The sequence below is a fragment of the Ictidomys tridecemlineatus genome, chromosome 8, assembly GCF_052094955.1.
Source record: "Ictidomys tridecemlineatus isolate mIctTri1 chromosome 8, mIctTri1.hap1, whole genome shotgun sequence".
In the NCBI taxonomy this organism is placed as follows: Eukaryota; Metazoa; Chordata; class Mammalia; order Rodentia; family Sciuridae; genus Ictidomys; species Ictidomys tridecemlineatus.
In genome coordinates, this window is record NC_135484.1 from 28,105,224 (window position 1) to 28,129,898 (window position 24,675).

A 24,675-nucleotide genomic window follows, 5' to 3' on the forward strand; every position below is an offset into this window, starting at 1 on the left:
GGAAAACAAAAACAAACAGGAACATAGTCTGTGTCTTCATTTTTAATTGCTTGTGAAAAAAGATGCAAGACTCCAGGAGATATGCACTCTGCTGAGCTGTCTCCTAACAAGTGGTCTCCTTGGTAACCCTCCAAGAACCCCAGCTCAGAAAACCTTTGTGGAAGAGAGGCATCTTGAGACCTTGGTCCTTGAAGAAATTATAGCACTGCCTTGTTTAATGCCTGTTTGAAGATGTCTTTCTTTCATTTCACCTGCCTCTTCCCAAGACATTGATCTCAGAGCAAGGAGTGTGGCTTTCACTTGTAGTTCACTTTGGCAGGCCTGAGTTCAAATTAGGACCCGCAGAAACATGGGGAAACAGAAAATCAAATTTGAGCCTCCCTTTTAGAATTTTAGCAGTGGTTGCACAGAACACCTTTTCTCTTGCAGAAATTGTAAGGTTATACATAATCTTTTACACATGATCATCAGAATCGAGATCATAGGACCATGAGGAAGGAACAAGTCTCCTGGCTCTAACTGACTCATGTTTGTGGTTCAGAATCATTAAGAATAAAAAGTGGAGACCACAGTGGGAGCTCAGGCCTGGCCCAGATCTGCCCACACCAAGATACAAGGGACCCAGGCTCAGGGAAGGTCCAAGTTCTCTGCCCCCCACCCGGAGCCCAAGCCTAACCCACTTCCACCTTGGGACACTGCAGACACCATCATAGCCTTCCCTACACAATAACCCTTACCCTTTTGACAACAGACAGGGTCTAAGAGCAGCTGCATCTCAGAGTAGGCATCTCAAAGGCAGTATCAGGCCCACCCTTTCATCCCCATCTTTGTAAGACACTGCATCCATCTTGGGGCACCTCCACTATTACCTCAAGTTACCCCGGCTATTGCCACCACCACCTTTAGTTGCAGTAGCATCCTTTGAGGGACACCAGCAACGTCCGGCAGCCCAACAGCAAGGTGAGGTACAGACAATCTACATGGGTACTACAAAAATGTAGGGAAGAAACTGTAACATCTCAGATCCACACTGCAAGAAGGAAAGACACATAGACAACATGAAAAAACAAGGGAGGAAACTGCCCCAAACAAACCAGGTCACTATAATAACAGAAACCCATGGACAGCGAAGTTGATGAAATGTCAGAAAAGGAGTTCACAGGGTTCATAATTAAAATGATCTGTGAATCAAAGAATGACCTAAATAAGCAAATACAGGCAAAAATTGATCACTTTAATAAAGAGATAAGAGAGCAAATACAGGTAGCAAAAGATGACTTCAAGAAAGAGATAGAGATACTGAAAAAAAACCCAGGAATCATTGAAATCAATAAATCAAATGAAAAACTCAATAGAAAGCATGACCAACAGGCTAGATGACTTGGAAAAAAGAATGTCAGATAATGAAGACAAAGTATACAATCTGAAAAATAAAGTTGACCACACAGTGAAGATAGTAAGAAACCATGAACAGAACATCCAAGAATTATGGGACAGCATCAAAAGACCAAATCTAAGAGTTATTGGATAGAGGAAGGCACAGAGTTTCAAAACGAAGGAATGCACAATCTCTTCAATGAGATAATATCAGAAAAATTCTGAAGCATGAAGAATGAACTGGAAAACCAAATACAAGAGGTTTACAGGATCCCAAATGTACAAAATTACAACAGATCTATACCAAGACACATTATAATGAAAATGCCTAGCATACAGAATAAGGATAGAATCTTAAAAGCCACAAGAGAGAGGAATTAGGTCACATATAGGGGGAGATCAATTCATATCTCAGCAGATTTTTCAACTCAGACCCTCAAGGCCAGGAGATCCTGGAACAACATATACCAAGCTCCGAAAGAAAATGGATGCCAACCAAGAATCTTATATTCAGCAAAATTAAGCTTTAGATTTGATAATGAAATAAAAACCTTCCATGATAAACAAAAGTTAAAAGAATTTACAACTAGAAAGTCTGCACTACAGAACATCCTTGGCAAAATATTCCACGAAGAGGAAATGAAATGAAAAACAATAATGAAAATAAGCAGAGGGAGGTTTACACTAAAGAAAAAACTAATCAGAGGAGAAAACAAGTCAAATAGCAAAAATAAACAAAAATGGCTGGGAATACAAAACATGTCTCAATAATAACCCTGAATGTTAGTGGCCTAGACTCACCAATCAAAAGACATAGACTAACAGATTGGATCAAAAACAAACAAACAAACAAACAAACAAACAAAAAACCCAGCAATATGCTGGCTCCAAGAGACTCATCTCATAGGAAAAGATATCCACAGACTGAAGGTGAAAGATTGGGAAAAATTATACCACTCACATGGACTGTAGAAGCAAGTAGGGGTTTCCATCCTCATATCAAATAAAGTAGACTTCAAGCTAAAGTTAATCAAAAGGAATAAAGAAGGACACTACATACTGCTCAAGGGAGCCATATACCAACAAGACATAACAATTATGAATATATATGCCCCAAACAATAAAGGATCTGTGTTCATCAAACAAACTCTTCTTAAGTTCAAGAGTCAAATAGACCATGACACAATAATTTTGGGTGACTTTAACACACCTCTTCCACACTGGATAGGTCTTCCAAAAAAAAAAAAAGTTGAATAAAGAAACTATATTCAAGAATACAATCAATAACTTAGACTTAACTGACATATATAGAATATTTCATCCTTCAATGAGTGAATATACTTTCTTCTCAACAGCACATGGATCCTTATCTAAAATAGATTATATATTTTATATTTCTAGATTATATTTGCCACAAAGCAATTCTTAGCAAATATAAAAAAGTAGAGATACTACCTGCATTCTATCAGATCATAATGGAATGGAATTAGAAATCAATGATAAAACAAGAAATAAAAATTACTCCAACACCTGGAGACTAAATAATATGCCATTGAATGAACAATGGGTTTCAAAAGACATCAAGGAGGAGATTAAAAATTTTTATAGGTGATTGAGATCACAAATCAACATATCAAAATCTCTGGGACACTATGAAGGCAGTTCTAAGAGGAAAGTTCATTGCATGAAGTTCATTCTTTAAAAGAAGAAAAAGTCGACAAATAAGCAACTTAACATTACAGCTCAAAACCCTAGAAAAAGAACAAATCTACACCAAAACCAGTAGAAGACTGGAAATAATTGAAATCAATGAAATTGAAACAAAAGACACTATTGAAAAAATTAACAAAACAAAAAGTTGGTTCTTTGAAAAAAATAAATAAAATTGACAGACCCTTAGTCATGCTAATGGAGAAAACTCAAATTACCAACATACATGATGAAAAAGGATATATCACAACAGACACTACAGAAATACAGAAGGTAATTAGAAATTATTTTGAAAACTTGCAGTCCAATAAAATAGAGAATATAAAAGGAATTGGCAAATTTCTAGAGTCATATGATTTGCCCAAATTGAATCAGGATGGTATACACAAATTAAACAGATCAATTTCAAGCAAGGAAATAGACGATACCATCAAAAGCCTACCAACCAAGAAAAGCCCAGAACTGAATGGATACACAGCTGAGTTCTACAAGACCTTTAAAGAAGAGCTAATTCCAATACTCTCCAATTTATTTCAGGAAACAGAAAAAGAGGCCTCATTCTATGAGACCAATATCACCCTGATTCCAAAACCATGCACACATATCAAAGAAAGAAAACTTTAGTCCAATATTTCTAATGAACATAGATGGAAAAATTCCTAATAAAATTTGGCAAATCAAATACAAAAACATATCAAAAAGTTAGTGCACCATGATCAAGTGAGGTTCATCCCAGAGATGCAAGTCTGGCTTAACATACAGAAATCAATAAATGTAATTCATCACGTCAATAGACTTAAAGATAAGAACCATATAATCATCTCAATAGATGCAGAAAAAGCATTCGACAAAACACAGCACCCCTTCATGTTCAAAACACTAGAAAAACTAGGGATAACAGGAACATATCTCAACATCATAAAAGCCATCTATGCTAAGCCCCAGGCCAACATCATTCTAAATGGAGAAAAATTGAAAGCATTCTGCCTAAAAACTGGAACAATACAGGGATGCCCTGTTTTATCACTTCTATTTAACACAGTTCTTGAAACACTGGCCAGAGCAATTAGACGAAAGAAATTGAAGGAATGATGGATAGATAAAGAGAATTCAAATTAGCACTATTTACCAATGATATGTTTCTATACCTAGAAGACCAAAAAGATTCCACCAGAAAACTTCTAGAACTAGTAAATGAATTCAGCAAAGTAGCAGGATACAAAATCAACACCCATAAATCAAAGGCATTTCTGTGTATCAGTGACAAATCCTCTGAAAGGGAAATGAGGAAAACTATCCCATTTACAAAAGCCTCAAAACAACAACAACAACAAAAAAAAAAAAAACTTGGGAATCAACCTAACATAAGAGATGAAATACCTCTACAACAAAAACTACAGAACACTAAAGAAAGAAATTAAAGAAGACCTTAGAAGATAAGAAGACCTCAGAAGATGAAAAGATCTACCTTGTTCTTGGATAGGCAGAATTAATTTTGTCAAAATGACCATACTACCAAAAGCACTATGAAGATTTAATGCAATTCTAATAAAAATCCTAATGACATTCCTTATAGAAATAGAAAAAGCAGTCATGAAATTCATCTGGAAAAATTAGAGACCCAGAATAGCTAAAGCAATCCTTAGCAAGAAGAGTGAAGCAGGTGACATCACTATTCCAGATCTTTAACTATACTATAGAACAACAGTAACAAAAACAGCAAAGGTATTTGCACCAAAATAGACTTGTAAACCAATGGAGAATAGAGGACACAGAGAGTAACCCACATAATTACAGTTATATTTGACAAAGACGCCAAAAACCTCTATTGGAGAAAAGATAGCCTCTTCAACAAATGTTGTTAGGAAAATTGGAAATACATATGCAACAAAACTGTCTCTCACCATGCACAAAACTCAACTCACAGTGGATCAAGGATCTAGGAATTAAACCAGAGGCACTGCGTCTATTAGAAGAAAAAGTAGGCCCAAATCTCCATCATGTTGGATTAGGCCCCAACTTCCTTAATCAGACTCCTATAAGCAAGAATCAATAAATAGGATGGATTCAAACTGAAAAGTTTCTTCTCAGCAGAAGAAACTATCAGTGAGGTGAATAGAGAGCCTACTAATTGGGAACCAATTCTTACCATACACACGTCAAATAGAGCACTAATCTATAAAATCTTCAGAATTCAAAAATCTTAACACCAAGAAAACAAATAACCCAGTCAATTACTGTGCCAGGGAACTGAACAGACACTTCTCAGAAGAAAATATACAATCAATCAACAAATATATGAAAAAATGTTCACGATCTCTAGCAGTTAGAGAAATGCAAATCAAAAGCTACCCAAAGATTTCATCTCACTCCAGTCAGAATGGCAGCTATTAAGAAAACAAACAATAATAAGTGTTGGCAAGGATGTGGGGAATATATACATTGCTGATGGGACTGCAAATTGATGCAGCCAATATGGAAAGCAGTATGGAGAATCCTTGGAAAACTTGGAATGGAACCACCATTTGACCCAGCTATCCTACTCCTCGGTGTATATCCAAAGGACTTAAAAACATATCAAAAAGATATGACACAGCCACATCAATGTTTACAGCAGCACAATTCACAATTGCTAAACTGTGGCATCAACCTAGATGTCCTTCAGTAGATGAATGGATAAAGAAAATGTGGCATATATACACAATGGAATATTATTCAGCATTAAAAGAGAATAAAATCATGGCATTTGCAGGTAAATGGATGGAGGTGGAGAATATAATGCTAAATGTAATTAGCCAATCCCCAAAAACCCAAATGCCGAATTATTTCTCTGATTTAAGGATGCTGATCCATAATATGCTGCAGGGGTAGGGTGGGAGGATTTAATGAACACTAGATAGGGCAAAGGGGAAAAGGGGAGGGAGGGATGGGGAGAGGGAATACGGGTAGGAAAGATGGTGGAATGTGATGGTCATCATTACCCTAAGTAAATGTATGAAGACATGAAGGATGTGACTCTACTTTGTGTACAACCATAGAAATGAAAAATTGTGCTCTATATGTGATATGAATTGTAATGCATTCTGTTATCATATATAACAAATTAAAATTGAAAAAAATTTATAAAAAGAATAAAAAGTGGTTAAAAATGCTGACTCACTCTAAGTGCCTGCAGCAAATGATTAAGAAAATGATCTAAATTTCTGCAAGACAGAATGCAATACATATAATATTTAATGAAACAATTAACTATTCATTATAGTGTGCCCTGTCACTAGTTAATATATAATTAGACTCTTATCAATGATAAAAGAATTAAATTTTAAATTGAGCTGAAAGTGATTCCCTTTACAATTGTAAGGGTGAAAATCACTTTACAATATCATCACTTTACAATAGCATCAGATATGATATTGTAATAACCAATATCATATCTGATTTAATACCTACTTTGTGAATTGCTGATCCCACCCTTAACTTTGTATGTGGTTGGAGGGTGGAGGGATAGAAAGCAATTTTTTTTTTTTTTGCTCCTGGGGGGGAAAGTAAATCTCAGTCCTATCTTTCATATTTTTCTTTTCCTCTCTGTCTTCCCTGATACCTGGACTGCTTCCAGTCTGGTGAGGGAGGTACCAGGTGGAAGGGCCTGCCATGCTTTCACATTGAACTTGGTTGGGCATTTTAGCCAGGGAATGCAGCCCAGACGGCAGACAATGGGAGGGAGCCCTCTGACCTGGCCTTCACTCCTGCTCCCTCTCTTTATCTCAGGCAGAAGCAGAAGCTGGGTATTACACAATGATCTTATTTATTAAGCTAAAAGAGTACTACCAACAAGAAGAGGGAGAGGAAGCCTTCTTCCATTTTATCTCATTTATATTGAGTTTGGATGATAGCAAAGTCACGCACAAGGTGTTCCCAAAGCCAGTAATTCCTGGCACATCCTCTCTACAGTATTGGTGTTGACAAAATTTGTGTGTGAGTGTATAATTTTTCTTTGTGTATGTGTATTTTTCTCATTACCATGGTTCCTGACATTTCATGAATCTATAACTTATTTTAAAATTTTATGAAAGGTATAGAGCTTCTCCCTAGAAAGATATGCATATGTATATCCTATGAAAATTTGGAAGATTTTTTCTGAATACCCATTCATGTCTCAAATGATAGGCCTTTGATAGGCTTAAAGGCTACATTTTCAAAGATATTAAAAATTACATGTTGTTAAGGTTTTTCTCACTTTCTATATTATGTAATATGATTTTTTCCTTTTAAATTGAGAACCTGAACAATTATGTTACTTCCTCATCTACAACTTAACGCAGAGTGCAGATTTCCTGACCTGCAGGGTGAGGTGGAGCATGCCTATTTGGGAGGCTGAGGCAGGAGGATCATGAGTTCAAAGCCAGGCTCAGCAAAAGTGAGACAGTAAGCAACTCACTAAGACCCTGTCTCTAATAAAATACAACAAAGGGATGGGGATGTGGCTCAGTGGTTGAGTGTCCCTGAGTTCAATTCCTGGTGCCCCACCCCCCCGCCCCCCGCAAAAAAAAATTCCTGACCTAATTCATGTCCTTGTAAGGGAATCAGCAATTTCTACTAAAGAGAGAATATATACTTAATCATGAGATGCCCAAGATATTGATTTGAGAGCAGGGGAGTTTGACAGCAGAACCACGTTCAGCTGGAGGCCACAGAGACATTCCATTTTCAGTTACTCTGGAATTGCAAGTTTTAATCCCCGAAAGTAACCAGCTGATGCTGCCTCTAATGTCTTCTTTCATTTCAGCTGTTCAAAATATTACCCATACTTGAAGGCCTTCCTTCATCATCCCCTCTCAAAAAAAGAAAACACTTGCAGAATCAATTTCCCTCTCCATTCTTTCTTTCCATCACATCTATTTGTAACTATATAATTTACTTAGCAAAATAGTTAAAGGAAGATCAGGAGGGGGCTCTTTGTGTCTTGTACACAGTAGGCCAACAGTATGAGTTGCAGAGGTGGCTATGGGAAACAAAAGTTTGCGTTCTAATCCCAGTTCTGCCATTAATTAGCTGTTTATTTTTAGGATAATACTTAAATTTCAAGTATCACTTTTCTTTTTTTTTAGGAGATAGATATGATACTAGTATGCATTTCACTGAGCTATTGTAAAGATTATGGATTATAATACATAAAAAGTACTTAGTATAGTGGTTGGATTATAGTAAGTGTTGCACAAATGTTAGTTATATGATTTGTTGGCAGAATTTTTTTTATTATTTATTATTTGTGTCATCATTTTTAAATTATTTTTTGATTGACATATAATAGACGTTTATGGAGTTCAATGTGATGTTTTGATGCAATTATCTATCCATAGTCTAATGATGAAATCAAGGTGATTAGCATATTTATTACCTTAAATCTATTATTTTTATGGTGAGTACATTCAAAATCCTCTTTTCTAGCTATTTTGAGATACACAATCTGTTATTTTTATGGTATTTACCCTACTATGCAAAAGAACATTAGAACTTTTTCCTCCTGTTACTTTATCTGTTGATCAAATTTCCCCATCCATTCTGCCCCTACTGTCCCCAAACTCTGTTAATCACTATTCTATTCTCAACTTCTATGGGATCAACTTTTTAGACCCCTTATATAAGTAAGACTATGCAGTATTTGTCTTTCTGAACAGTTTGTTGTTGTTGTTGAAAAAGGGTCTTGCTGTGTTGCACAGGCTGGTCTTGAACTTGTGATCCTCCTGCCTTTGCCTTCTTAGTAGCTAGGATTATAGGCACGTGCTACTGTGCCCAGCTTGAATAGATTTTTAAAAAATTAAATTAAATAAAATTTTATTGATACTTAAAAACATAAAAATTGAACATATTGATGGGTACCATTTGATGTCTCATGAACAAAAATTTTTAGAAGGAATTATCTTTATCTTTTTGGAATGGTAAATAATAAAAAATAAAGGTGTCATAATTTTTTTGGATGAAATTGAAATCTCAGTATTTTCAGGTTTTTTAAAATAATTTTTGTATTTAATCTATTAGTCTCAATCTAGTTTCAGCTTTTATTCCAACCAGCTCTGGGATTCTAGAAGTGTCTTTATGGCTTGGCTCTAACACTGTCCCTAACACTGAAAGACAGGGGTCTTTAGTTTCGAAGAGATTCTAAATGAATTAAGCAGGTGACTGATAGAGAAAGTATCTTGAATATAGTTTTTGAGACCTTTACTCCAATTTCTCCCTCACCATTATCTTTCCTAACAGGGCCCAGGCCAGATAGCTCACATGGATAAATTCACTTCTGCAAACAATAGTAGATCACTTATGGTAGTGAGTTACTCACCTAAAGAACAGCACAAGTATTTACTTTTCAACGAGTTAAAAAAATTGTTTTTATTTATATATGTACCTTTACCTAACTCCTCAAATTTCTTTCAAACTAATGTTATGTTTCCTTGGATTTTGCTCATTTTGGGCATGTGAGTTGGAATAAATGTTAAAGGGCAAAGATTTTGTTTCATTTGGCTTTGTATTCCTAGTGTATGTATACAACAGATAGTTGCTGATTAAAACTAGATAATACTACATGTTGCATTGAAAAAATTACAGAGTTTGGTTGTATTAGATGGCTTATTTTTAATAAAGAGATTGAAATAAAAATTATCTGAACTTCAAAAGTTTGAGTTAGAAATATATTTTCTGAGACAATCTTTAGTATCGGAGTCAGATAGATTGGAGTATCATCTCTTTCTATCTTTTTTGGTATTCAGTTTTTTTAATTATCAGTGAGGACCTAATTTTGCACTATTAATAAAATTCTCCATTTATTTTCTTGTTTTTATGTCTTTAACATCTGTCATATTTCTTTCTGACATCCTGTCTAAATGAGAATTCATTATGTGTTTTTAAAAATACTGCATGTGAAAGCACAGTTTTGTAACTCCTATTTTTGTCAATAGCAGTGAATATTCTCTTAAATTTCACTGATATGATATACTTGATAATGAGAAATTAGAATTATGAAAGTACATACATGATATGGGAAGAGATCAAGCATCAGAATTTGTTGATTGATTTCCCTTGTCTAGTAACAGACATTTGAAAAAGTCAATGTTGACACGAATAGAAAATCTGCGTGTGGGTTCTCAGGAAAGTCATTCATATTTTTTTTTCTCCATAGTCAAATGTCTGTTTTCTTAAGCAATAAACTTAGCTTCTGAGATGGTTTGGAAAAATTCGTTTTAGTTTTGTATTTCTCTTTGTTTAACTTTCAGCTCATCATGGAAGGCTTTCTTAGTCCTACCATTCTGCTCCTGGACCTGGCCATGTCAATCCCAGTGCCAGGTGCTGGCCGACAGCTCCAGGGGGCCCAGCATTGAAGGACATGCCAGGTGGACCCTAAGCCTTGGAATGCCAGTTCCTACTTTTGCCCAAAGCCAATCAACTGGATGAAGAGAGACTTTTCTCTATGTTTCAATAGTGTTTTACTGGAAATAAATGCATCCTTAAGCTGCAGAATTTTGTTTGATATAGCTGTTCTATGGAGATCTGTCAGCACTCAGTTTTTTTTTTCAGCACTCAGCTTTTTTCCCCCAAAAGATCTATTAACATTGAGATAAGTGAGTCAGTAATATGAAATGATTTTGCTAGTGACAATTGAAGATATCTGAAGAACCACACTGAAAACTTTGAGAGTAATTCAATTCTGATATAGGATTTATTATCTGATAGGATATCATAGGTAAATATTCTTAAGCCAGTCCGTACATGCTGTGGAACTCTTTTATAACAACAAAGTCTATCTTTTGTCTTTGGTAACAAATCTTTGACTAGAGGTCAATAAAGTTCAGAAATGGTTCCAGAGACTCAAGTTCAAATTGGGATTATACCTAGGAAATAACTATGGAAGCTCTGTAAGAACTGGCTTCAGCTGGCCGTTCTGAACATAGCAGCCTCCATAGGTGCAGATATACTCGGACCATGATAAATTAGGTTCAGGGATCCTGTTCAGCTTAAGACAATCAGTTTGGAGCAAACTGAATTCCTTGACTATCTTTGTAAATCAATTTAATCTCCCTTGGGGTATATATTGGATCTATTTCAAACTCATGTTCTTTGGATGTGGTCTCCATCCCTGAGACTGGCCTTGAATGAAGGCTGTCTCCAAGGGTAAGATTCAGCCTCATTCCCTGGGCCCAAGGCTATTGATCATACTGTGTCTGGCTCCACATTGGGCTCACTTACCTGATACAGGTTGGCAAGATGGTGGTTAGTTTTGATCAAAAATGGCTGGTTCACCCCTGGGTGGTCAACATCATGTGCTGCTGCAGCAAGTAGTCCAAGCATGATGTCCAGAGGTGTGAGGAAGCTGGCCAACTGTTAAAAAGTCAAATTGGGAGACTGACTATTATGCTTGTACAAATAGGGTGGCATTGTTTTTGGATAAATCAAACAGAATGAATCAGTATTATCAGCCAGATCTTTATCCTGTGAGGTATTCAATGAGATGATATGCACCTGAAATTGCAGGGAAAAAAAAGGGCTAGGTGGACAATAATTGAGTAAGCTCAAATTGTGCAGAGCATTCAGGTATTCTCTTTTTGCTTCTACCACTGTGTTTTGTTTTGCTTCTGTAATGGCTTGGCTTGTTGGCAGCATTGCTACCTGGTGGGCAGGGAGGAGGCAAGGAAGAGACTAAAATGAGCCTTGCTCCTAGAGAAAGCAGAAAATGAAGGAAATAGTTGAAGACAAGATGATGGACACCCTTAAAGAATCATTTGTATATTTCAAGTAATATATCTTTACCACTTGTTTGAAAGAAATTGGCCGAATTGCCAAATTTGCATGCTTCTTCATTGTGAAACACAGAGTGGAGGGATGTGTGAGAGTCTTTAGTTTTTTTGTTTAGCTAGAAAAATAAGCAGGAGAATGGGAATCCAGTACTAACTTAAAAAATGCAACTGTATGATTTATTACAACTTTTAAATTTCTTACAGATTAAAAAGTGAAATCATTAATTAGTCTTTGGGATATTTTACAGGTGTAAGGCATCTACCCAGCTTTATCTCAAGAATGCTTATTTGGTATCTGCATATTTAGTGGTTGATGTTAAAGCATATGTGTATTTAGTGGCTTGTTGAAAGTGATTGAACTAAGCCGCTAGACTGAAATGTCATTTTCCAAAAACATGAAGAAAGTTCATCTTATACATTTTATCAAAGAACTAAATTTTATGTAGTGATGAGTTATTTAGATTTTGGGTAATGAACATTATTATAATGCTTTCAATTTTTAACTTTTCATTGGTTTATTGCATCACAGCATGCTTACTGAGAGGTCTTTGGTGTTCACAGGTTTTCTTGGGCCCTGAATTCAGGATACCTAGTTGGCTCATTAACAAATGAAAGGAAACCTCGGAAAATTTAATTCCTTTTCATGAATATTAAAAGATTTCAAAGTTGATACCGTGACTTTATTATAATTCATATTGTGAATGACTAATTTTCTAGTATCCATTTTCATTCATATTGTGAATGTTCAGAAATGCTGGGTAATTTAGAGTTTGGGTAGTTTACTTGGCATTCCAGATGGCTGAAGGGACAGCTGGGACTTGCTTTACCTTTGGCTCTTTCAGGTAGCAGTGCATGGCCTGGGTGACATCAGCTGCATGAACAGCATTGTGATACGGGTTTTGGCCGTGGTAATCCTCTTGAACCATGACTACGAGGTAAACAGATAATTCAGTCAGCTAAAATCAAAACAAGAATGGCTTCCTCCATCAGAATTATTAAAGGTGCTTTTTGCTTAAAAATATCAGTGCCTCCAAAATGTGTAGTGTGGGGATCCTTTGAAAATGGACGTGGTTTGCAAGCCTGGCAGTTCTACTGAGTTGTTTATAGTGTAGAGGAGGGGGGAAATAGGATTTGCGAGGCCCTTGGGATTTCTCACCTCCTTCATAAATCACCCCTTTCTGGCATTCATGAAGGCTCTCATTCATAGGAAAAATAAATATGTAGGAAAAGGACAACTTTCTTTCACACCATAGTTTATTTAAGTTTGCTGCCCTTTATGAATAATATGCCATAAATGGAGCTTCCTTTCAGAGCCCTGGTAGCATTGGACTTCCTAATATCTAACAATTGTGTTACTGCTTGAATAACAAATACAGACCAAGCAAATCGGGGGCTTCTTCAGGTAGAAATTCAAAGTACTGCATTGATTCAATACCTCCTTGGAGATATTTCTCCCTTATTCAAGGAAGCTATCCTCTTTCATGCCCTCCAATCTAATGCCAGGCTTAGAATGCTCTGGAACCAAATCAAATAACAGACAAGGCAATTTTAGTTTGTTGCTACAGAAGCCATTAGTCTGCTGCATCTGATAACCAAAGTGATTCTTAGGATGAAATGCAGTCAGAATGTATATACTTTCCAGATTTGCAAAGCATTCTCTCTGGCTGTGCATTCTGGTATTAATTTGGTTGTCAAAACTGCTTTTATTTATTTATTTATTTATTTATTTTTGCACATTTTCTGGGCACATAAATGTGTCCAAAGAATCTGTATCTCTCTTTTTAGATAGACTAAAATTATTTGGCTCCATTCATACCCACTACATTGCTCAATCGATTTAAAATACAACCATTCAGAGGTTATTTATATTTCTGGAAAGAAGCTATTTTGTGGCTTATTGCAAATATTTCTGTTATACCTCATATACCTTTTATTCATCGGGGTTGTTTACAATCATATTTAAACCATGGTGCCATCACTTATTATCTATAGAGGGCACATTACTTGACCACAGTTTCCTCCACTATAGAATGGGGATAATAATAGCTCTGAGCTAAAGGTGTTGCTGTAAGAGTCAATGTGTTAATACAGCAGGTCCTTGGAAGAGGTCTCAGAAGATGGAAGCACCTTGGAAGGCTGGCCGTTGAGGCTGCCATTATTTTACTCTAGATGGCATTTAGTTAGCTTCCAAACTCAACGTGCAGCCATGTGACAAGTCAAAGCCAGAAACACATGAAGTGTCAGAGGAAAGCCATTTGTGATTAGAAATCTGCCCTGGATAATTCAGTGACAGATAAATAAGAATATGTACAAAGTGAGGTTGCTTTTTGGTAAAGGTGGTGGCAGGGTTGAGTGGACATATGAAGGGCTTTCAAGTTAGATGGATCTAGAGGTCAACTGATCTTCCATTTTCTAGCCATTGGCCTTGGGAAAGAAATAAGTCTCAATGTACATCTTCTTAACCATGAACCAAATAGGGACAGTAATGAAAAATAATTTCTAACTTTTGGGTTTGTTCAAATGGCTAGAGGTAATTACCTAACAATTAATTACCTAACAAATAATTACCCATAGTGGGTGCTACATAAATAGTCATAATTTTTTTTAAAGTCTTTTGAAAATTGTCAGCAACTCTTCTTCTGATTAGAATTATATGTGGTGTACACGACAGGGGTTTTGATAACACATGAGCAGATTAAAATCATCTTTGACAGCTATATGGTTTTCATGGTTTTCTTTGCAGATTCTTAATCTCTAGTAAATGTAACTAATGAGGTAAACAATTTCTCAATGACTTGAGATGGGTAAACTATATTTAAAATAAAGATTATTTAAGATAAATTTGAGGCCTTTATTCACTGTGTTGTGGTTCTTGCCACTTTATATTAGAGTATTATGCACTGTCATTATTCATAGGAATGGGAGGTAGGAATGTGGAAAGAACAGACTTACCTAAAAACCTGTGTAAAGTCACCATGTCCAACTTGAAATGGTGAATGAGTCCATGGGTATTGAAGAGGTGGCACAGCAGCGTTACCAGGCTGTTTCCTAGAGAACAGTCACCTGCTTTAACTTATTTTTATCACTACTACATGCCAAAAATGATACTAAGATCCAAGGTCCATATAATCATGTTTTTTTTGTTAGAATCATTTTCCCCCTTTGGATTTGAAATTATTCAAGTATATTAGATATCATCACTGTGATCTGGTCCTAGGTTTTCTCTTATTATACAAATAAAATTAGCTCAGACCTCCCCCTTTATACCAAAGACAATGAAAATATTAAAAGAAGGACTATGCCTAATGAAGTGTGGGATACATACACATGTGTGTGTATCTGTTTAAAAACACAGTTGGTGGCTATTTAAAATGTGCCTGAAGTCACTTCCAATTGATGCTTATATTCACAGGGGAATCTAAACCATCAAAATGCTTAACAGTCAAAGCTTATTCTTCTTCCTAAGGAACATCACCCCAGAGGGACTTGACTGTATTTTTTAACTCAAGCCAGCAGAGATGCAAAATTGAACCTATAATAACATAAACATTCAAGAAATACTGCTTAATAATAATGTTTTTGAACTTTAAAAGCATTGAAGAGTTTATTTGAGAATTTGAAATGGACCAAGAAGATGCCTGCGTTGTCTTAAATGGAAAATTAGGTGTTGCCTAAGCACCTCTTCCAGGGTACCTCATTCAATGGGTCTCTGCAAATTTTAGTCTTTCAATTATTTCAAAACTCTCATGTTAGAGATAATTAATAGTATTGCAACTGTTTCTTGTTCATAAATCTACAAATGAAATTAGTTGTGTCAAAACTGATTTTCTCCTCCCAACTCCCTCATGTCAGTTATTTGTAAGTTAATTTCAGCATTTCTCATTACATATATGTCTGTAGTTCTATGAACTCTCTCTCTCTCTCTCTCTCTCTCTCTCTCTCTCTCTCTAAGGATGGGGTCTCTCTATGTTACTCACACTGATGGGGTTCGGAGCGGGATTCTCTATGTTGTTTCCAGGCTGGTCTCAAACACCTAGGCTCAAAGGATCCCACCTGCCTCAGCCTCCCAAGTATCTGGGACTCTAGGTGTGCATCATCATGCCCAGCTGAAGTCTCCTTTTGAATTGGTTGTAATATCTTACGGATCTCTTAATTAGTCAAGTTAAATAAAACCTTTGACGTGCATTCATTTCCTATTTCTATGGCAGTCTTGATTATATTCTTTTAAACAAATTCCATTTAAAAAAAGTTCCTTTTATTCACAGTTAATTTAATTTTCTAGTATCCATTTTCAGTTGATTTGAGCAAAGTGACAATGCTAGATTGTGGGAAGCATCCCTATAGGGACTATTCCCTTTCCACAGTGCAAGGGTCTGTTTCATGACCTTAGGCTACATCTCTCTTGGTTGCACAGTGTTTTCTAAATAATAAAATAGGGAGAAAACCATCTGCAATGACTTCAAGCCCAAGTTTGGTAGATGATAGGACATAGCAACATCAGCATTAACTGTGATGATTTTCACTGCCTCCCTAAGCTTATCATCATTTTTTTTTTTAAAATGGGCAGTTGAAAACACAATAGGATTTTAAGGAAGACCTTTAAAGGCACAAGTATTTAAGAAATGAAACCATTGGGAATGTTTACTTTCTCTTTAGATGCAGCCTTAACATCTACATTTTCTACTTAGCCACTGTTTTCTTGGGAGGACACCAACATGTTTGCACAACACCTGCAATGTGACAGATTCTGCTTACCTAGGAACACTGCAAGGGCCTCTCCCTAGGAGGGTCAGCACTGATGAGAGGTGCCTTTGTGCTTCCAGTTTTCATCAACTAACAATGAACTTCCTACTTCTGGATGTGGCCAAAGTGTTCCACAAGGAAAGAATCTAATCTGTGGTTTCCTAATTCCTTTGGGATCATCAAGGTCAGAAGGAAACTGTCCTAAGATTCTAGGCTAAATTCAGTCCTGATTCTTAAACTGAATTAATTTTCCCATGCCCTGGTCTTTCTGGAGTGGCTGTAGATTTATGAAAGTGAGGAAAGAAGAGAAAAAGAAAAACAGTGTTTAAAAATAAAATTTGTTTCTCATGAAATGAATCCCACTTTATGGTGTGTATTTTAGTGAGAATTCTTTTGGGTAGCTTACCATTTGTCAAGCGATCAAACAAGAAAATGTCAAAGTCCCACATTCCCACTTTGGAGAGCATATGCTGAAAAGGCAAACAGAAAATAGCACCAAATGAATCACATCGAGACTCAAACATTTACTTCGAGACACAGTGAATTAAACAACTAAAAAGTTAGAAATAGCACATTACTCTCTATGTGCAACTGGCTTGGAGTAAATCAAATCTCACTTTACCCACTAATGACAACTCAAGGGACAGGCTGTGGAGTTAAAAACTACCTGGTTCAATGATAGCCATATCTCTTTCTGGCTGTGGGATGTGGGACACTTTTCCTTAACGTCTCTGTGTCTCCCTTTCTGCATTTGAAAACTGTGGCAGATAATTCTCTTTCAGAGGGTTGTCATGAGGCCCAAGTACAGTCACACTGTGCTTGGAACACTGCTCATTCATAATGAATACCTGTGTTGGCGTGTAGAACTGAAGTTCAGCAAAGTATCTACATCACAAACACTATGCATTGAAGGGAAGAGGTTTACAACACAGTTTTTAAAAATGAAAGTATTTGCTGAGCACATTATTTGGCTCAATGTAGAAAGAATGTGAAATTAACCATTGTACAGGAAAGTTTGGGTAATTGAACGTATTGCATAATTTAAAGGTCTATTTCAATGCAGACTTATCATTCTATTTTTCTTTTTTAAAAATAACACATGCTTGAAATTTGATGGTGACACAAAAACTGTTGATTTTGTCCTTAGTATAGTTCTGAAACTACACTCACCTCTCTTCACAGAGCCCTGACTCATGTAAGGACCAATTCCACCTCATTTACCTGCCCCTAAATGGCTTCCCCAGTGTTACCTCACAAAGCCACTAACATCTTTATGATGTATCAGAAAGTTGAAGGGATTTTTGAGATCTAGATTGAGTGAACTTTTTATCCAAATCACATGATACCATAGGCAGACCTAGCACTTGACCTCTGATATCCGAATTTCTGGTTTACTGTTCTTTCTACATCTCAGTGTCACCCTTTTTGAGATGTGGCTGTTCTGAGAATGGAATTCCCCAAGAGTACTCTGTCACTGATGCTCCAGTGCTGGGGTTCTTTGTCTTGCTTTCTCTTCAACCAACCAACTATCCAACCATTAACCAGCCAAATAATTAACAATGAACTGACCCACAGACAAACACACACATACATACAGATGATGTTCACCCAATCTCAGTCCATTTTTTTCTTTGTAGACCTAATATTGAGAATGGTTTTTCTGGTATTACTTGCTGCTCATTTTTCAATAATATATATTAATCACTATTAATTCTTTCTTTTTATTTTGATACTGGGGATTGAACCCAGGGGTGCTTCACCACTGAGTGACATTGTCATCCCTTTTTAATATTTTATTTGCAAACAGAATCTCTTTGAGTTACTTAGGTCCTAATTTGCTTAGGGTCTCTCTGAGTTGCTGAAGTTGGCTTTGAACTCATGATCCTCCTGCCCCAGTCTCCAGAACTATTGGGATTACAGGCATGTGCCACCGTGCTGGGCTAATAATATAGATTTCGTAATAGTATGTAGATAGTATACTAGAGCAAGTAAGTTATTTAAATTCCTTTGGCAATTTAGGCTTATCTTTGTTTCTAGATTGTCATTAGTTTTTACCTCAGTCAGATCAATGTAGAGCAAAAATAGTTAAAGTTATTAAAAATTATTTGAATGAACTACAAACAATAAAAGGGATAATGCACCAAGTTAATACCCTAATGTGGAATTGAGAGTGGTTAATTATTGAGTTATTTTCAGTGTCCCTATTACAAGAGATAATTAAATGGATTAGAAAATTTAGTAATTCCCTCATTAGTAATCTAGCAGTCCAAAATTCTACTGAGTGTTGTGTGAATATTTTTGCACATTTATAAGAATGAAAATATCCAATGTGTCAAGCATGAGAATGCTAAGCATATAAACATGTTTTACCTCAGGGATAGGGGTGACGCTCAGAGGTGAGGTATGTACTTAGCTCACATGAACACCCCTAGAAAACATGCTGGCATTACTCCTAAGAGCTGAGTATAAAATTACTTTCATTTTATAATTGATGGGAAAGTCCAGATGTGTTGAGTAACTAACCTAGAGTCACAGAGCTCCTCTGAAGCAGAGGAGGACTTTCTTACCCTCAGGTTCTATTAGCTGAGACAGAGGCTCTTGGCTCTGACCCCTTGCAGGTAGTCAGAGGGGTAACCAGCTTACCCGTGCTTGTCCAAGGTAGTCTTCATCCAGCAGGTGGAGGGGGGCTTGTGGTATGATTCCACGAAGCAGCCTCGATGCATGGAAGTATCTTTGGAAACTTAACAGTCGTTTCACCTTTTTCTTGGTGCCAATTTCCCCTGAGTGTGTTGTATCTATGGAATCAAATGCAGAAGTTCATATATTTAAAAAAGAGCCTATTTTCTCAATTATGTAAAGATGTAATGTACAAAAGAGGAAAGAAACTTAAAAGATCCTCTCAATACTTTGAGGGCTAAATTGAATTAAATGTGGTCTATTTAACTCTACATTTGAAACTCTAGATTATAAATAATATTTATTAAATGTATAATAATATTTATTAAAATGTCAAGATATTTCTGAATGTACTTTTGGAAAACATGAAATTCATGAATTAAAGACTTTTTTGTTGTTGTTGATGCTGGTATGTTTAGTAAGTGAAATTCACATACTTCTGCATACATTTGAAATGGGAAGTTTTGCTTTTTTTTCTGCTACATTGGAACTGAGGCTCAAAAATATAGATCAAGTTCTCACCCTATTCTCTCTTCAGTCTGATGAACCCCTTCACTTAAATTAGAAGAGCCATGAGAAAAATTTTTCTTAATGTCCCTGGAATATCTTTAGCAAAGAAATCAATAATTTCAGAGCTAAAGTAAATGCCCCTTCAAGAAGCAAAGAGGATGCTTGCTTTTCTAATGGAGTGTATCCTCTTCTATTGGTCACTATAAATGTCTGGCAGTAGAGATATTTTAATACTCTTGTCATGTGTACCTCTCCAAACTTGACTGTCAACATCATGACGATCATCCAGAAAGGTGCCAGGCATGTAATTTGAATATCTGTCAAGATAGTTCTTACCTCAGTGGAAATTCTATGAGTCACTCTAAGGCCACCTAAGTGACATCTACTGCCAATTTTGGATGTAGAGTCAATTTAACACTCTTGTAGAAAAATGTGCAGCTCATATATAAGCTGATTTTGGTTTGTGTCATACCTTCTCCCATCTCTTCTTTTGCTCTGTGGAACTCAAAATTATAACAAATGCCAGAAACAGAGGAAACGATGGCACTCCCTAATGGCAGTGAATGACCAACATTGATTCATTATGTAGGTTGTATCATGCATGCAAATACATGATTCAGAGATGGCAAGACCTACTCTTCTCAGGAACTGCTACCTGAATGAAATTAATTTTTTTATTTTAAAATGAATCTAGAGACCAAGAAAAGAGGCAAATATGAACACAAAGAAGTAAATAGAGTACCACTGAAGTTGTGTTTAGGCACACATCAGTATTAAAAATGGTAGACATGGGCTCCATTCTGCGGGTGGGTTCTCACTCATTTCCATGAGTTTATTAAATCCAAGTACAGAACAAAGTGGTTTGTTCTTTTATTTAAAAAATTGAGGGCCTGTGTTCAGTGTGGATGGAGAGGAGAGAAAAGGGGAGAGTGAGAGATGAAGTCTCAGATCAAAGGAGAGCATGAAGATGATATATTTTATTAGCCTTTCTGTGGAGCCACGGCAACGTTGTATGCAGAAAAGTGGTAAGAACAGTCTTATGTTTAAACAGGCCATCCTGGCTTCTGTGTTGAGGAATGATTTAAGAAAAAGGTTTGATGCAGAAAGATCTATTACTTGACATAATACAGGAGAAATGGCTGCTTGGACAATGGTGGTAGCAGTGGAGGGAAATGGAGTTCCTTGGGAGCCCAGTGAGGAAATACAACAAGGATCCAGGTGTGATCCTAAGTGTTTAATGATGCTAATTCATCAGGTATGATGAGGACTGAGAGCTGACCATGAATTATATACTTAAAAAGAGCATGTTTTATTGCATGTCTACAAGCAACAACTCTCTGGTAACAATAAGCACATCTACACCCAGATTTTGTGTTTTAAATATGATTTCTCACTAAGAGCGATCAGACTGCATTGGTAAAGTGGCCTTTTTTTAGGACTGGAACAGCAAATGGACAAGGTGAACTGTAACATCTTGTTATACCAGAAAAAAAAAGGGATACCTTAAAAATGCTGCAATTGTTTAAAAATAACAGAGGAAACAAATTTTAAGAGGCCCCTCTGAGCAAATATGGGAATATTAGAGTCACAAAATAAATAAGGAAGAACATGTTATAAATCATTGACTGAAATAAGAACTAACAAGTTCATAGATAGTAAGCAAGAAAGTGAATAAATAAGAAGGGAAAGCTCTTTTTTACAAAGAGTGCCAGCTGAAAAGTGTAGAAGAAATAATAGAGCTGGAAAATTGCCATTTTGCAGACATTATAGTAATAACTAAATCAGGCCAGAATCCTTAATGGCTACTAAAGTTATTAAGGGAAATTTAAAAAGCAGTAGAATAATTACATGATATCAAAGCATCTCCCTGCAATGACTTATTAATTAGAGAGGAAAAAATAGTCACTTTATAGTGGACAAATGTAGAAGGGGCACCAATCTTTACAAAGTATTCAACAGTCACCAATAATGGGAGAAAGTGACATTATGCACTTCCTGATGTGAGACACTAAAGAAACATCATGGATAGAGTGTTCCTGCCCCAGATGTACATCTAACCCCAATAAAGAGGAAACATCAGAAAAACCAGGTTGAAGAAACTCTACAAAACAATTGGTTTGTACTCTTATAAAAACGTCAATGTCATGAAACATAATGATAGTGTCAGGTATTATTTCAGAATAATGGATAACAGATTATTTCAGAATAATGGATAATAGTGTACTAAATGTAATGTGTGATCCTGAATTGGAGCCTGGATCAGAGAAAAATGTTCATGAAAGACATTTTAGGATAATTTGTGAAGTTTAAATATAGACTTATGCAAGAGATAATAATACCATATTTATATATTTCTTAAATGTGATAACTGAATGACACAGATGAATGTCCTTATTCTTTGAGAAATACAGGTTAAAATATTTAGAGGTAAGGGGGCATGATGTATAAAACAAATTCTCAAGTGATTAAGGAAAAAATTTATAGTAGTAGGAAAATATTGTAAAATATAATAATTGGTGCATATGGAAAAATAGTATGTGACTTGTTCCATTCTTGACAATTTTCTACGAATTAAAAATTATGTTTAAAACAACATCAAGTACAGTCAACTCCTGTAAGGAGTTTTACTGAGCTGGAGCATAAGAAATGGGATGATAGTTTCATATAAAAGGAAATCCATTCTTTCAATAAATAAATGAAAACAATTATTCCTATGTTATACACACACACACACACACACACACACACACACACACACACACACACACGGAAATGGACCGACAGGCACTCAACCACTGAGCCACATCCCCAGCCCTTTTAGAGACAGGGTCTCACTGAGTTGCCTAGAGCCTCACTAAATTGCTGAGGCTGGCTTTGAACTCTTGATCCTCCTGCCTCATCCTCCTGAGCACTGAGATTATAGGCGTGTGCTACTACACCCAGCTCCAATATATTTTTTCTTGACAATTATTCAGAAGTGTGAGATAGCCATTGGTAAAGATAATAACATGTTCTTTTCCTATTTGGGGGTCATACATAAAACTAAATGAAAAAAAAAATCTTCAAGGAACTCCCTAAAGGGGGGGAAAACATGAAATAATGCCAGAAAAACTATGTTCATTTAAATCAGTATTAATTTTTACTAATCACTCAACTGTCATTTGAGAAGCATTTTTGTGCTGTGTGAGATAATAAAAATGGAGAATAAGAAACTGAAAATGTAGCCAAGAGGAAAAAAAAATCCATAAAGAAAGTATCTGAAAGCAGATCACCATTCTGTATAACAGTACTAGATACTACTCTTTTAAGTATTCAAATGTGTCATCAATCATTGTGTAAGTTCTGACATCTTTGTTTCTGAAAGGACTTTCTGTGCATAGCTAGCATATGTACTTTAGTAATTAGGAGTATGATCATATGCATTGCTGGATTAAAAATTTAAATTATTAGTTAAGCTAAGTCTTACAACTAGCTCAGCTACATTCAGCTCAGGAAAATCTATGGCATCTTAGTAATGTATCTAGTAGTGAAAGTGAGATTTATATGATAAAAAATCATTATTAGCCAGGTACAGTGGCAAATGCCTGTAATCCCAGAAACTTGGGAGGCTGAGGCAGGAGGATCGTGGGTTCAAAGCCAGCCTCAGCAAGAGTGAGGTACTAAGCAACTCAGTGAGACCCTGTCTCTAAATAAAATACAAAATAGGGCTGGGGATGTGGCTCAGTGGTTGAGTGCCCCTGTGTTCAATCCCCAGTACCAAAAAAAAAAAAAAAATCATTACTTAGAGGCATTCATCTTTGTTTGGATTTATTGTTTCATGGTCTCCAAATTCTCATTTGGAATAGTTACACAAAGGTGCTCTAGAATGTTCCATTGCCTCATCTATGTAAGCATTGACCCTAACTGTGAAATTCATTTTCTGTCCACTTGTTCCTTTATGAATATTACAAATATGTACATATTAACACATTTTTGCACTACTCTGGTACTAATTTTAGGGTTATGAAGTTTGTATTGGCTCTGCCAGTATGGTAATTTTTAAAATTTACAAGTTGGAGTTGGCTTAAGAGCAAAATAGGTTCATAAAAATTATTTTCATTTTTTTGAGTACCTTCTCTATGGCATATTCTCTTTATAGGGGATGATAAATGTTAGTGCTAGGAGAAACTTTGAACCTAGTATAAATACCTGAGATTTTTAAAAAAATTTATAAGTATGCCTATATGATGAGGTCCTTTCTGTCAACTGTATACCTGGTTCCTTGAATAAGATCAATATCAACTATTCCCAAAGTAGAGTAGCCAGTAATTAGTGCAGAAGACTCTCAGGTTATACCAAAGACAAAGAAAGCTTTATGTTTAAGAGAGGAGAACTGGCCTCAAGTAAATATGGAACTCCAATTACATCAACTTAATATCAGCACTTTTGAACATTAACCCAACCAAAACTATTAAATAGTGTACTAACAAATGCCCTATTCTGCTAATTATTGTATTAATAATTATTGAAATTCTTTACTGGGCTAGTGGATATTCATAGCCTTTTAAAATTCTTTTCTTACATAATTTTTAATATGTCATCTTGTACCATTGCGTTATTGGTGTTAATGACTATTACACTCAAGGTCAGAAACTATTTTAACAAACTGTAACTCCTGGTATCTAATGCATAATCACATAGACAATGGAAATGGTAAAAAGTTTGTTAGTATTTCCCTCTTCTAATTTATGTATGGAGCTTTTGAGATCCTCTCTTCCAGATGAAGTAGGTAAGAGGCTGTTGTAAACTATAGCAACACACTGTATGCATGTGTTGGAATGTCATACTGTGTCCTATTAATAGGCACAATTATTACATGTTGATTAAGAAGTAA

General features: G+C 35.9%; 1 protein-coding gene across 2 annotated transcripts in view; it reads right to left on the reverse strand.

Moving 5' to 3' along the window:
* Pde7b (phosphodiesterase 7B) overlaps positions 1–24,675 on the reverse strand; it is a 310,553-nt gene that overhangs the window by 24,673 nt on the left and 261,205 nt on the right. For both annotated transcript variants that reach the window (XM_005329794.5, XM_005329793.5), the window contains 5 exons: positions 19,260–19,411; positions 17,023–17,086; positions 14,826–14,921; positions 12,701–12,801; positions 11,326–11,457 (listed from right to left, as the gene is read on the reverse strand). In XM_005329794.5, coding sequence (XP_005329851.1) covers positions 11,326–11,457; positions 12,701–12,801; positions 14,826–14,921; positions 17,023–17,086; positions 19,260–19,411 — 545 coding nt within the window. The remainder of the gene's footprint in view (positions 1–11,325; positions 11,458–12,700; positions 12,802–14,825; positions 14,922–17,022; positions 17,087–19,259; positions 19,412–24,675) is intronic.